Source organism: Lithobates pipiens, unplaced genomic scaffold (genome assembly GCF_037356315.1).
Source record: "Lithobates pipiens isolate NorthernLeopardFrog02 unplaced genomic scaffold, aLitPip1_a1.2 Scaffold_28, whole genome shotgun sequence".
Taxonomy (NCBI): domain Eukaryota; kingdom Metazoa; phylum Chordata; class Amphibia; order Anura; family Ranidae; genus Lithobates; species Lithobates pipiens.
In genome coordinates, this window is record NW_027507789.1 from 157183187 (window position 1) to 157197973 (window position 14787).

The 14787-nt window shown below is 46.4% G+C and overlaps 1 protein-coding gene across 1 annotated transcript in view; it reads right to left on the reverse strand.

Annotated features, from left to right (window-relative positions):
- Nucleotides 1-9110, reverse strand: part of SKAP1 (src kinase associated phosphoprotein 1) — a 647014-nt gene extending 637904 nt beyond the window's left edge. The window contains exons 1-2 of the mRNA XM_077459761.1: nt 8924-9110; nt 577-682 (exon numbers count right to left, since the gene is read on the reverse strand). Coding sequence (XP_077315887.1) covers nt 577-682; nt 8924-8966 — 149 coding nt within the window. The 5' untranslated portion in view covers nt 8967-9110. The remainder of the gene's footprint in view (nt 1-576; nt 683-8923) is intronic.
- Nucleotides 9111-14787: the final 5677 nt, after the last annotated feature.

Consider the following 14787-nt stretch of genomic DNA (forward strand, 5'->3'; position numbering starts at 1 on the left):
CTGACTAATGCAGAGTTGCAATGCAGGGAGATCAACTAAAAGTAGTTGAATCTGTATGTGCATTATATTTAATCGAAATTAGTTGATTAATCGATTTTAAAAAATTGATTAATCGAACATGAAAATTTTAATCAGTAACAGCCCATATATATATATATATATATATATATATATATATATATATATATATATATATATATATATATATATATATATATATATATATATATATATATCATATACACACACACACACACACACACAAATTTTCCCAGATGCTGGTAATGGAACAATCTGTAGTTGTACTTAACTGCATTTCTCTTTTTTTTTTTTTTACCAGCTTTGTACAATAGACAATACAATCTTCAAAGGAAATAAAATGCTGGTGTGACTACTAAATAAATTTGCAGGCCCTGCACATGTGGGGGGTGGTAAAAGAACAGTAAGTCCAGCACAATGCAAGAAAATTCCTCAGTTTAAGAGCAAGCATAACATATACCGTATGTGAGTATAAGCCCTTTGTAAAGTAACAAACAGCCGAAGTACACAGCTGTTACAAAAAAAAAAAAAACCTACCTATTTCGAACCAGTCTAAAACCACTCAGTATTTCCTCTCCAAGTTCTCTTGCTCTGTTGCTCACATTCTCATACTGAAGAATTTCAGACAGAAAAGTCTCTGCATCTGGAAGTAAAACACAAAACAGTCAAGCTTGCTCACTACTAAATAAGCATTTAAATGCCATTGAATAACTAATAAATGTGCTTCCCCTTGCCCTCTATTTATCTAGGATTAAACGATTAGCATTTTCAGGACTAACTGACAAATTAGAAGCACTGGAAACTATGCTAAGTGTTAGTGCAACAGTGTAGCATGCAAAGCATATTCATGGTGTAAGCCTGGAGTGTGATCAATCACGCAGGTTCCATGCTGGAAGCCATCTTTTATACTAATCTGATTTAAAGCTATTTATGGTGATCGTATTAATCATGCTCTGCAACTGAAGGAGAAGGCTCATTATAACCACAGAAGACAGTACGACACAGCACACTAGACAGGTGGACTACTGTATTAAGATGGAAGGGAGGTGAGCTCATGTCTTTGGTGCAGTTTTCAGCAACCTGCATGTTTCATAGAGAAGAATGGAACCACAAGTAAAACCCTACTGACCTATTTCATGGAATGTTTATACGCTATACCAGTGTTGCTCAACCATTTTTTCATTTGCGGCACCTTATGCAAAATCTCAATGCAAGAAAAACAGAAATGGAAGGTGCGCACACCTAGTGCATTACCAAAGATGATTTAATAATAAAAATATTATATATAAAAACGTGGGTACTCACAAAATGCAACCGACAAAAGGCCATAAAAACAATGCATGGACATGCACAGAACACGGGGTACAGAACGCTGGGTACAGCTAACGCGTTCTAGGGGCGCACCCCCTTCCTCGTTGCTAGGCTAGTCTCGTACACCACAGGCAAGCCCTTTTTGAAAATTGTGCGTCAAAAAGAGCCACGCCCCCAAGGGGGTGAGAAAAGGAAACAAAAAATTATATTAACGCATATATACGTGTGTGTGTGTGTGATTATATATATATATATATATATATATATATATATATATATATATATATATATATATATATATATATATATATATATATATATATACACACACGCACATACATATACAGTGTCTCACAAAAGTGAATAACACCCCTCACATTTTTGTAAATATTTTATTCTATCTTTTCATGTGACAACACTGAGAGTCCATTCACACAGGGGCAACTCCTGATCCGACTTCAGGTCGCCCCTAGTCGCCTCAGGTCGGACAACATTTAAAAAGCAATGTAAGTGAATGAGAGCCGTCTTAATGCACACTACTGAAGTCGCTCCGACTTCAGAAAAGGTTCCTGTACTACTTCTATCCGACTTGTAGGCGACCGGTACCCATTGATTTCAATGGAGATCGCCTCCAAGTCGGATCTCCGTCTATACGGAGGCGACTCTGACAGAATTATCAGCTCTCAAGAGGGAACTCCACGCCAAATTTCTGCAAAAAATTTGGCGTGGGTTCCCCCTCTGAGAGCATACCAGGCCCTTAGGTCTGGTATGGATTCCAAGGGGAACCCCCTACGCCGAAAAAACGGCGTGGGGGTCCCCCCCAGATCCACACCAGACCCTTATCCGAGCACGCTACCCGGCCGGCCAGGAAGGGGGGTGGGGACGAGCGGGCGGCCCCCCCCCTCCTGAGCCGTACCAGGCCGCGTGCCCTCAACATGGGGGGGTGCCTTGGGGGAGGGGGGGCGTGCGCCCCCCCACCCCAAAGCACCTTGTCCCCATGTTGATGAGGACAAGGGCCTCTTCCCGACAACCCTGGCCGTTGGTTGTCGGGGTCTGCGGGCGGGGGGCTTATCGGAATCCGCGAGCCCCCTTTAATAAGGGGGCCCCCGGATACCGGCCCCCCACCCTATGTGAATGAGTATGGGGTACAATGTACCCCTACCCATTCACCTGTGAAATAAAGTACAAAAAAAAACACAACACAGGGTTAAAATATTTTATTGCACAGCTCCGGGGGTCTTCCGTCTTCGGGGGTCTTCTCGCCGGACTCCTCCGCTATCTTCTTGTAGCTCTTTTGCTAGCGGAGGAGTCCGGCTTTCTTCCTCGCCGCCGGCCTCTTCTTCCGACTTCGGGGGTCTTGTCCCCCTCTTCGGTTCTTCTGCCGGGCCACCGCGCCTTCTTATAGCTCTTTTACAGGCGGTGGCCCGGTCTTCTGTCGCCGCCGCCGCCGCCTTCCGTTCTTCTCCTTCTTCTTCTCCTGGAGATGTTGACTCGACGAGCTCTCCGGCCGGAATGCCAGGGACGCGCTCCGCTGCCACTTATATAGGGACAATGGGGCGGTGTCACATGGGTTGATGTCACATGGGTTGGTCACATGGGTTGATGTCACATGGTGACCCCGCCCCCTTACCATGTGACATCAACCCATGTGACCAACCCATGTGACATCAACCCATGTGACACCGCCCCATTGTCCCTATATAAGTGGCAGCTCAGCGCGTCCCTGGCATTGCGGCCGGAGAGCTCGTCGAGTCAACATCTCCAGGAGAAGAAGAAGGAGAAGAACGGAAGGCGGCGGCGGCGACGGCGGCGACAGAAGACCGGGCCACCGCCTGTAAAAGAGCTATAAGAAGGCGCGGTGGCCCGGCAGAAGAACCGAAGAGGGGGACAAGACCCCCGAAGTCGGGAGAAGAGGCCGGCGGCGAGGAAGAAAGCCGGACTCCTCCGCTAGCAAAAGAGCTACAAGAAGATAGCGGAGGAGTCCGGCGAGAAGACCCCCGAAGACGGAAGACCCCCGGAGCTGTGCAATAAAATATTTTAACCCTGTGTTGTGTTTTTTTTTGTACTTTATTTCACAGGTGAATGGGTAGGGGTACATTGTACCCCATACTCATTCACATAGGGTGGGGGGCCGGTATCCGGGGGCCCCCTTATTAAAGGGGGCTCGCGGATTCTGATAAGCCCCCCGCCCGCAGACCCCGACAACCAACGGCCAGGGTTGTCGGGAAGAGGCCCTTGTCCTCATCAACATGGGGACAAGGTGCTTTGGGGTGGGGGGGCGCACGCCCCCCCTCCCCCAAGGCACCCCCCCATGTTGAGGGCACGCGGCCTGGTACGGCTCAGGAGGGGGGGGGCCGCCCGCTCGTCCCCACCCCCTTTCCTGGCCGGCCGGGTAGCGTGCTCGGATAAGGGTCTGGTGTGGATCTGGGGGGGACCCCCACGCCGTTTTTTCGGCGTAGGGGGTTCCCCTTGGAATCCATACCAGACCTAAGGGCCTGGTATGCTCTCGGAGGGGGAACCCACGCCAAATTTTTTTGCAGAAATTTGGCGTGGAGTTCCCCCTTGAGCTCATTCTCTGCTTGGCCACGGCAAAAGTCGCCTGGCCTGGGGCGACTTGTAAGTCGTCCCAAGTCAGGTTGAAGTCATCACAAGTCGTGTTGAAGTCGTCCCAAGTCGCGCTGTGATCTTAACTCAAGTCGTGTACAAGTTGCCTCACTCAAGTCGCCTACAAGTCGTGTTGCCCCTGTGTGAATGGAGCCTGAAGAAATGACACTTGTCTACAATGTAAAGTAGTGAGTGTACAGCTTGTATAACAGTGTAAATTTGCTGTCCCCTCAAAATAATTCAACACACAGCCATTAATGTCTAAACCGCTGGCAACAAAAGTGAGTACACCCCTAAGTGAAAATGTCCAAATTGGGCCCAATTAGCCATTTTCCATCCCTGGTGTTATGTGAAGATTGCCAAGACCCTGAAACTGAGCTGCAGCATCGTGACCAAGACCATACAGCGGTTTAACTGGACAGGTTCCACTCAGAACAGGCCTCACCATGGTCGACCAAAGAAGTTGAGTGCACATGCTCACCGTCATATCCAGAGGTTGTCTTTGGGAAATATACATATGAGTGCTTCCAGCATTGCTGCAGAGGTTGAAGGGGTGGGGGAGTCAGCCTGTCAGTGCTCAGACCATAAGCCGCACACTGCATCAAATTGGTCTCCATGGCTGTCATCCCAGAAGGAAGCCTCTTCTAAAGATAATGCACAAGAAAAGCCCAAAAACTGTTTGCTGAAGACAAGGACATAGATTACTGGAACCATGTCCTGTGGTCTGATGAGACCAAGATAAACTTATTTGGTTCAGATGGTGTCAAGCGTGTGTGGCGGCAACCAGGTGGGGAGTACAAAGACAAGTGTGTCTTGCCTACAGTCAAGCATGGTGGTGGGAGTGTCATGGTCTGGGGCTGCATGAGTGCTGCCGGCACTGGGGAGATACAGTTAATTGAGGGAACCATGAATGCCAACATGTACTGTGACATACTGAAGCAGAGCATGATCTCTTCCCTTCGGAGACTGGGCCGCAGGGCAGTATTCCCCAAACACACTTCCAAGATGACCACTGCCTTGCTGAAGAAGCTGAGGGTAAAGGTGATGGACTGGCCAAGCATGTCTCCAGACCTAAACCCTATTGAGCATCTGTGGGGCATCCTCAAATGGAAGGTGGAGGAGTGCAAGGTCTCTAACATCCACCAGCTCTGTGATGTGGTCATGGAGGAGTGGAAGAGGACTCCAGTGGCAACCTGTGAAGCTCTGGTGATCTCCATGCCCAAGAGGGTCAAGGCAGTGCTGGAAAATAAAGGTGGCCACACAAAATATTGACACTTTGGGCCCAATTTTGATGTTTCAACTTAGAGGTGTACTCACTTTTGTTGCTAGCAATTTAAACATTAATAGCTGTGTGTTGAGTTATTTTGAGAGGACCGCAAATTTACACTGTTATACAAGCTGTACACTCACTACTTTACATTGTAGCAAAGTGTCATTTCTTCAGTGTTGTCACATGAAAAGATAGGATAAAATATTTACAAAACTGTGAGGGGTGTACTCACTTTTGGCAGATACTGTACATACACATATATACACAAATAGTTGCACTAATGAAAAAACATCAGAAGCCATATCAAAAACCTATACATAAAAACAAAACAAAAAACTTCATCATAAATACACAAATAAATAAATAATTAATGATAATTCATTTGATACATGATATATTGCACATGCATTTATATTTAGTCAGATGAATACAAGTGTAGGAACACATAAGCAAAGCCTAGGCAGGATTGATAATTGGGTCAATGTCTCACCTCCAGGGCCAATGCTATCACTAGGTAAACTAGGCAACCGCCTAGGGTGCCCGGCTACTGGTGTTTCTACTCTCTTCTCTCTGCAGCAAGCAACTAAGTCTCCGCATCATCAGACAGCCACCAGAGTGTTTGCAAATAGTGGCAGAGGCGCAGCTGCAGAGGAGAACCGGGTCTGTGTCCCGACTCCCGAATGAATGGAAGCAAGCAAACATTCATTGATGGGGGCTGGTAGGCTGCATTTAAGAGTGCTGGTGAGGCTGCATTTGATAGGTGCTGGTGAGGCTGCATTTGATGGGTGCTGGTGAGGCTGCATTTGATGGGTGCTGGTGAGGCTGCTTCATTAAAAAGGTGGGGTTTACATGGGCAGGGAAATGGGGGTGAAATCAGGAGTGGAGCTAAGGGTGTCAAAAATCCTTGCACTAGCCCTGCTCACCTCTACATGCCTGAAGTGGCTGCCGAGGGGGGGGGGGGGGGGGGATTGGGCACTCAGAAAGCTTCAGAATTGCCAGGAACGGGGAAAAGAACCCAACAGGTGCTACAGTATCATCCCCGCTGTAGTCCACATTCCCAGTCTAATATGTAAAAATTGTAAGTGTTAAGTATCAATAGGAAACCTGAGCCTGGGACAGCAGTGCACACAACTGCCTTGATGAAATTAGCATTAGAAGCCCTCCTTATATCGGTCTTCCCATCTCGTCATGGATTTCCCTATACATGAGGGCCCCCTATTCTAGGGTCCTCTCATCACATCAGAACCCCCCCCCCCCAAGTCACAGTGCCCCCAAATCACACAGTCACTACTTTTTAGGTCCAGCTGTGTGGCAGAGGATGGGAGGTGAAGTAGATCTGGAGAAGATGGACTGCTGTCCTCTCCTGAATTCTGGAGGCAGACCTGCATACCACCTGCCATGGTCCAGCATCATGCATTACCACAGCCAGCACCATAGGAACGAATGATGATGAGTGTCGTAGCCCTAAAACATCATTTGGTGTTATGGTGCAGGGGGTCAGCCTGTCCACAATATGGTAAGCTAAATCAGGGTAAACTAAGTCCCATGCTCGCTGCACCCTGGGTGAGAAACGCTGCTCTATACAAACAGTAGGGAAACAGGTAGATCAGGCACGTTTTATCTTTTGCCAACATACAACTTAACCAGTTCAGGTCCGTCCTATAGCAGTTTTACTGAACCCTGTCCTGTCATTGGGGAACTAATAGATTTTCTTTCCCCGCAAAGCAGGGAATAAAATCCATTACTTCCCCTAGTAAAAGGACCTCAAACAGTACACCAAAACACTGGCTAGGCACACATTTAACCCTTTGATCGACCCTGATGTTAACCCCTTCCCAGCCCCGTGTCATTAGTACAGTGACAGTGCATATTTTTAGCACTGATCACTGTATTAGTGTCACTGGTTCACTAAGTGTCAAAAGTGTCAGTTAGCGTCCGAATGTCCACTGCAGTATCACAGTCCCGCTTTACTAGATCGCCACCATTAGTAAAAAATAAAAATAAATCCATAAACATGTCCCAAAGTTTGTAGACATTATAACTTTTGCACAAACCAATCAATATACACTTACTGTGGTTTTTTTTTACTACAAATATATAGCAAAATACATATTGACCTAAATGGATGAAGAAATTTGATTTTTACATTTTTATTTTACTGGATAGGTTTTATAGCAGAAAGTATTTTTTTTTTTAATTGTTGATCATTTTATTCATTGTGCAAAAAAAAAAAAGCAGAGGTGATCAAATACCACCAAAAAAAAGCTCTATTTGTCAGAAAAACATGACATCATGTAATTTGAGTACAGTGTTGCAAGACTACGCAATTTTTCAGTTCAAAAACACTTGCCGCCCGCCATATAGCAATATGATATCGGCAAAGTGGTTGCGATATCCTGACCAGGCGTCAGAAGACGTCGCAAGGATATCAAACCGCTGCACGCCCCCGGCAGCCCGCATCACTGCGATCGTTGTTGCAGTGTGTCAATCTGACACAACGCAACTCTGATCTAGGTAAAGAGTCCCTGATGGGGACTCTTTACCATGTGACCAGCCGTGTCCAATCACGGCTGATCACGATGTAAACAGAAGAGCCATTGATCAGCTTTTCCTCGCTCGCGTCTGACAGAGGCGAGTAAAGGAGAGCCGATTGGCTGTTCTCCTGACGGGGGGGGGGGGGTCTGTGCTAATTCATTATCAGTGCAACCCCCCCTCAGGGATGGCCACCACACTGGACCACCAGGTATGCCACCCTAGATCACCAGGGAAGTGCCAATCAGTGCCATTGAAAAATGCCTGCCAGTGATATCTATCACTGAAATCCAGTGCCAGCCATAAGTGCCCATCAATGACCATCAGTGTTGCCTATCAGTGCTCACCAGTAAGGATGAGCTGCGGCGTGTTTGCATGCGCTACGTGCAGAGCCCGCCAGGATGTCGGCACTGCGCTGCGCTAATCACAGGCAGTGAGACATTGTCCCCATCTCTGCAGCCGCACATCAGGATACACTGTCTGTGATTAGCGCAGCGCTGCGCCGACTTCCTGGCGGGCTCTGCACGTGGAGTATGCAAACACGCCTGAGCTCATCCTTACCCACCAGTGCCACCTATGAGTGCCCATCGTTAGTGCCACCTCATCGGTGCCGCTTTATCAGTGCCCATCAGTGAAAGAGAAAACTTACTTATTTACAAAATGTTATAATGAAAACAAAGAAAAATATTTTTTTCAAAATTTTCTGTCTTTTTTTTTAATTTGTTTAGCAAAAAATAAAAACCCCAGCGGTGATTAAATACCACCAAAAGAAAGCTCTATTTGTGGGAACAAAATGATAAAAATGTCATTTGAGTACAGTGTAGTATGACCGCGTAATTGTGATTCAAATTGCGACAGCACTGGAAGTTGAAAATTGGCCTGGGCAGGAAGGTGCAAAAGTGCCCAGTATTGAAGTGGTTAAAATAACAGCGCTGTATCACAAAAAAATGATCTGGTCATAAAAGGGGGAAGGTGGGGGGTAAATCTTCTGGAGGTCAAGTGGTTAAGGTGTCCAAGTAAAAAAAGAAGAGCTTCTCATTGGTCAGCGCACTCATAGCACATGCAAGCATTATAATGGTGTACTGACTATACTAGGACATAGAATGAGAAGCCTTTGACTAGGAGGAGGAGTGATGTACGGTCAGGGAGAGGCTAGTCCTCAGTCACCTGTCAGAAGCATGACAACGTCCCGCGGAAGGTCCGAGCTCATCTTCTCCGGAGACACGCCGTATTCACACACAGTACAGAGAGCCGACTGAGGGGCGGGGAGAGGTCATGTGACCTCGGGCACCCAGGAAACACCGGAGGGAGGGTGGCGGGCTCTGTGAGGTGATGGAGGGTGGCGGGCTCTGTGAGGTTAAGATGTAGCCGGGGAGTTCTCAGTCGGATGAGGAACTTTGGGGTTGGTGCAGCGTTCTCATTCCCCACAAAGCTGTTAGTCCCGGTATAGAGGTAGCACAGAGGATTAGAGAAGGAGATGTGAGGAGAAAGTGAAGCCTTCGCAGAGGATGGTTTGGGTGCACAGTGGCGCTCAGGCATCGTTCCCACTTGTAATGTGTGCAAAATTGCGTTCTTTCCCACAAAACGCTGGCTGTTTGCAGATTATGAAGGCCGGGGGTCACACTCGATGCCACTTCCGTCTCACAGAACGGCACAATAGAAATCATGTTATTTTCAGCGGTACCTGTTCATGTCACTGCGTTTTTGGAAAAGGTTCAGGTGCTACTTTGGTGCACGATTTTTTTCGCCCCATAGATAGGGTTGCCAACAGGGGCGGACTGACCATTCGGGCACTGCCCGGGGCCCCATGCCACTAAGGTGCCCCATCAGGGTTGCCAGCCTCAATAAAACCAGGGACAGTATGTAAAAATCTGTGCTTTTTAAAAATCCCAAGATTATAGCTGTCCCACCTCTCCAGTACCTTTTTCAGTGTGTGTATGTGTATTCTGTGTGTGTATATTGTGTGTATACTGGGTGGCCCCATAATCTCCTATTGCCCGGGGGCCCCATGAGTTGTCAGTCTGTCCCTGGTTGCCACCTCATCCCTTTAAACCCGAACACATGAATTAAACAAGTTCTGAGGCTAATTTAATACAGGTAATGCCCCTTTCACACGGGACGGATCCGTAATGATCCGCCCCGTGAACATCCACTTGCTCAGCGGGGATCGCTCCGTTGATCCCCTGCTGTGCTGGTGGATGACAGGGCTCTGTCAGATCTCTGCTCTCCTCTATGGGGGGAAATCGGATGAACACAGACTGTCTGTCCGTGTTCATCCGATCCGCTCTGCAGACGGATAGAAAAATAGGATTTTCCTCCATCTGCAGAATCGGTCCATAGCAAAGACGGACGATATCGGGATACCCACTATCCCATAGAAATGCATGTATGTCCATATTTCATCCACAAACAGATGGATGAAATATGGACATACGGTCCACATGTGTGAAAGGGGCCTAAGGCACCAAATAAGTTTAATTACCACCTTAAGGTGATTGTAAAGGATCGTTTTTCATCACCTGAATCTAGTTTCAGGATTAAAGGGGTTGTAAACTTTCATTTTTTTTTTTTAATAACAAACATATCATACTTGCCTCCACTGTGCAGCTTGTTTTGCACAGAGTGGACCCGAACATCCTCTTCTGGTGTCCCTCGGCAGCTCCTCCCCACATCTGATTACCCCCTAGGAGAAGCACTCTCCCTGGGGGTTACCTTTTGGGCACACTCCCGAGTCCAGCATTTGCGTCCATAGACACAAATGCTGGACTCGGCGCTGCCCCCTGCGTCATTTTATTTGATTGACAGCAGCGGGAGCCAATGGCTGCTCTGCTATCAATCTATCCAATCAAGAGTAGGGGCCCCGTGGAGAGAGGGACAGTGTGTCCCCACCGAGGAGATGAAGGGGCTCAGGTAAGTAAAACGGGGGTGGGGGCACTGACTGCCAGGTGTTTTTTTTTACCTTTAATGCATGGGATGCCTTAAGGTGAAAAAACACAAGACCGTTAGTCAACCACAGAACCTGGGTAATTAAGATGTGTTTGGTTTTGACCACTTAAAGTGGTGTTCCACACACCAAAAAAATGCTTAAAATTCCAAAAAAAACAAACCAACAAATATTTGTAAAACATTTTTTTAACTCATCTCTTAATGCCTGTTGCTAGGGGGTCCCTCGGTGCCAGGGCTCCTGACGTCACTTCCCTTCGGCGCAGGAAGGGTCAGCTCTGCCCCCTCCTATCAGTCATCTGGGACAAGTGACAGGTCCCAGATGACTTCGTGGCCAATCACGGCGCCGCTCGCGCATGCGCAGTGGGTGCTCGGCTGTGAAGCCGAGGTGCCCACAGTTGCAATGCCGGAGCCGCCGAGAGGAGGGGGGGAAAGCGGGGCATCGCTGGACCTTAGGACAGTACAGTAAGTGTCCGATTATTAGAGTCAGCAGCTGCAGTATTTGTAGCTGCTGACTTTTAATTTTTTTGGGGGGAACTCCTCTTTAACCACTTCAATACCAGGCACTTAAACACCTTCCTGCCCAAACCAATTTTGAGCTTTCAGCGCTGTCGCACTTTGAATGAAAATTGCGCGGTCATGCTACACTGTACTCAAATTAAATTTTTAGCATTTTTTTTCCCACAAATAGAGCTTTCCCTTTGGTGGTATTTGATCACCTCTACGGTTTTATTTTTTGCTAACCAAATAAAAAAAGACCGAAATTTTTGAAAAACAAACGTTTTTTTTATTCTTTCAGTTTCAAAACTTTGTAAATAAGTTCCACCTGCAAAAAAATTAAGTCAGCAGCTACAAATACTGCAGCTGCTGACTTTTAAAATAAGGACACTCACCTGTCCAGGGCTCCCACGATGTCTCACCCGAAGCCGACCCTTCCCAGTTGGAGGCGCCGGCACCTTCAGTAAGATTCCCTACTGCCTGGTTCCCTACTGCACATGCATGAGGCACACTGCCCATTCTGAATGGTCCTTGCTGTCTTCTGGGACCTGTGTCTCCCAGAAGACAAGGGGGTGGGGAGGGGCAGTACATCACTTAGTTCGCCGTGGGTCTGCGGCGCTCTTTTGCCTGAAGTGGGAGCAAATATCTGTATTAGACAGGCATATGTCTAATGCCCTGAAAGGTGCCAAATGTGACACCAGAGGGGGGGAGGAACTGGATCAGCAGAAGTTCCATTTCTGGATGGAACTCCACTTTAAGGACTGGGCCTATTTTTCAGACTGGGTGTTTACAGTTAAAATATTTTTTTTTTTGCTTTAAAATTATTTAGAACTTCCAAACAAAACTTCGATCTTACAAGTACACTTTTTTGAATTAAAAAATAGGGCAACAGTAAAGTTATCCCAATTAGTTTTTTTTATGTTGTGAAAGATAATGTTATGCCGAGTAAATTGATACCCAACAAGTCACACTTCAAAACTGCACCCACTCGCGGAATGGCGACAAACTTTGACCCTTAAAAATCTCTATAGGTGACGCTTACAAATTTGTACAGGTTACCAGTTTTGAGTTACAGAGGAGCTCTAGGGCTAGAATTATTGCTCTCACTCTAACAATTGCGGCGGTACCTCACATGTGTGGTTTGAACAGCATTTTCATATGCGGGCGCTTCTGCGTGCGAGCTCAGCGGGATGGGGTGCTTTACATTTTTTATTTCTTTTTCCTTATTTATTTTTTTTGACCCTGTCCTTTTTTAAGAAAAAAAAGTTTGGGTCACTTTTATTCCTATTACAAGGAATGTAAACATCCCTTGTAATAGAAAAAAAACATGACAGGACCTCTTAAATATAAGATCTGGGGTCAAAAAGACCTCAGATCTCATATTTACACTAAAATGCAATTAAAGTAATAAAAAAGCTCCTTTAAGAGCATTGGGCGGAAGTGACGCTTGATGTCGCTTCTGCCAGTCAAGGCTGTGTGGGCCATCTTTCCCTCACTCGGCAGCCAGCCAAACAGGAGAGAGGACCCGATTATCTCCGCTACTACCGGCGGCTCTGGTAAGCAGCGGAGACCACAGGAGCATGGCGGGGGGGAGGTTAGAGAAGGCAGCGACAGAAGACCGGGCCACCTTGGAGTAAAAGAGCTGGAGTAAGAAAGCGGAGGCCCGGCAAGAAGAACCAAAGAGGGAAACAAGACCCCCGAAGTCGGAAGAAGAGGCAGCGGTGAAAAGACCAGGCCACCGCTAGTAAAAGAGCTCAAAGAAGAAAGTGGAGGCCCGGCAAGAAGACCCGAAGAGGGGGACAAGACCCCCGAAGTCGGAAGAAGACCCCCGAACGGCGGTGATGAGGAAGAAAGCCGGGCTCCTCCGCTAGTAAAAGAGCTAGCAGAAGATACTGAGGAGTCCAGCGAGAAGACCCCCCCCAAGACGGAAGACCACCGGAGCTGTGCAATAAATTATTTTGAAAACGTGTTGTGTTTTTTCTTTACACTTTTTTTCACCAGGTGAAGGGGTAGGGGTATATGGTACCCCAATACTCATTCACATAGGGTGGGGGGCCCCTTATTAAAGGGGGCTCCCGGATTCCGATAAGCCCGCAGACCCCGACAACCAAGGGTCCTGCTGCTATTTGGCCCAATAGGCTTCAATGGGAACACATGGACAATTCCTGTAAAACACATGAACATGAGTTTTGTGTATACAAATACGGTTGCCACTTCATCCCTTTAAACCTGAACACATATGAATTACACAGGTTCTGAGGCTAATTTAATGCAGATAAGGCACCAAGTGAGTTTAATTATCGCCTTAATATGTGATCAGTTTTAAAGGAATGAGGTAGCAACCCTATATACAAACCAGTCTATAAACATGCTAAAAAAAAAAATACACTGAAAAAAGGCATGATTAACCACTTGCCGCCTTGTCTACCCTTACTATGAAGCGGTGGCAGGGACAGGCTCAGTCACTTACAGTGCCTTGAAAAAGTATTCATACCCTTTGAAATTTTCCAAATTTTGTGATGTTGCAACCGAAAATGCAAATGTATTTTATTGGGGATTTTATGTGAGGAACCAACACTATGGCTCCATGCACACTGAAGCTCAAAAAAGCTTTTGCTGTCAGAAAACGCTGGTTGAAAAACGTGCTTTTAACAGCGTTTTGTACTAGCGTTTATGGGGGTTTTCAATAAAAATACACAGAGGACACTCCAAAAATCCCACATTGCATTCCAAACTCCCACAATGCATTGAAAAAATAAATGCCGAACACTAACGCATGTTTATGAGCGTTTATCGGCATTTGTCGTTTTTTGGCGGTGAAAAACAACACTTTGAACGTGCATTTCTGGCGTTCAGAAAAAAGCCCATAAACTCCACTGCTCATTAAAGCTAAAAACCGTCCATGTGTGCATGGACACATAGGCTAACATAGAGTGGAGTTTATGGGCTTTTAAAAAAAAATGCCCAAACTCCAATAAACTGCAGTTTATGAGCTCCAGTGTGCATGGAGCCTAAGGCTCCATGCACACTGAAGCTCAAAAAAGCTATTTCTGGATGCCAGATTTCTGGCAGAAAACGCTGGTTGAAAAACCTGCTTTTAACAGCGTTTTATACCAGCGTTAATGAGCGTTTTACAGCGTTAGCGTTAATGGGCGTTTTTTATAAAAATACACAGAGGACACTCCAAAAATCCCACAATGCATTGAAAAATAGAATGCCGAACACTAATGAACGAGCGTTAATGAGCGTTTGTCGTTTTTTGCCGCTGAAAAACGGCACTTTGAACGCGAATTTCTGGCGTTCAGAAAAAAGCCCATAAACTCCACTGCTCATTAAAGCTGAAAAACGTCCATGTGTGCATGGACACATAGGCTAACATAGAGTGGAGTTTATGGGCTTTTACAAAAAACGCCAATAAACTGCAGTTTATCAGCTTCAGTGTGCATGGAGCCTAAGTGGCACATAATTGTGAAGTGTAAGGAAAATGATAAATGGGTTTCAATTTTTTTTTCCAAATATCTGAAAAGTGTGGCATGCATTTGTATTCAGCCCTCTTTACTCTGGTACCGCTAGCTAAAATCTAGTGGAAC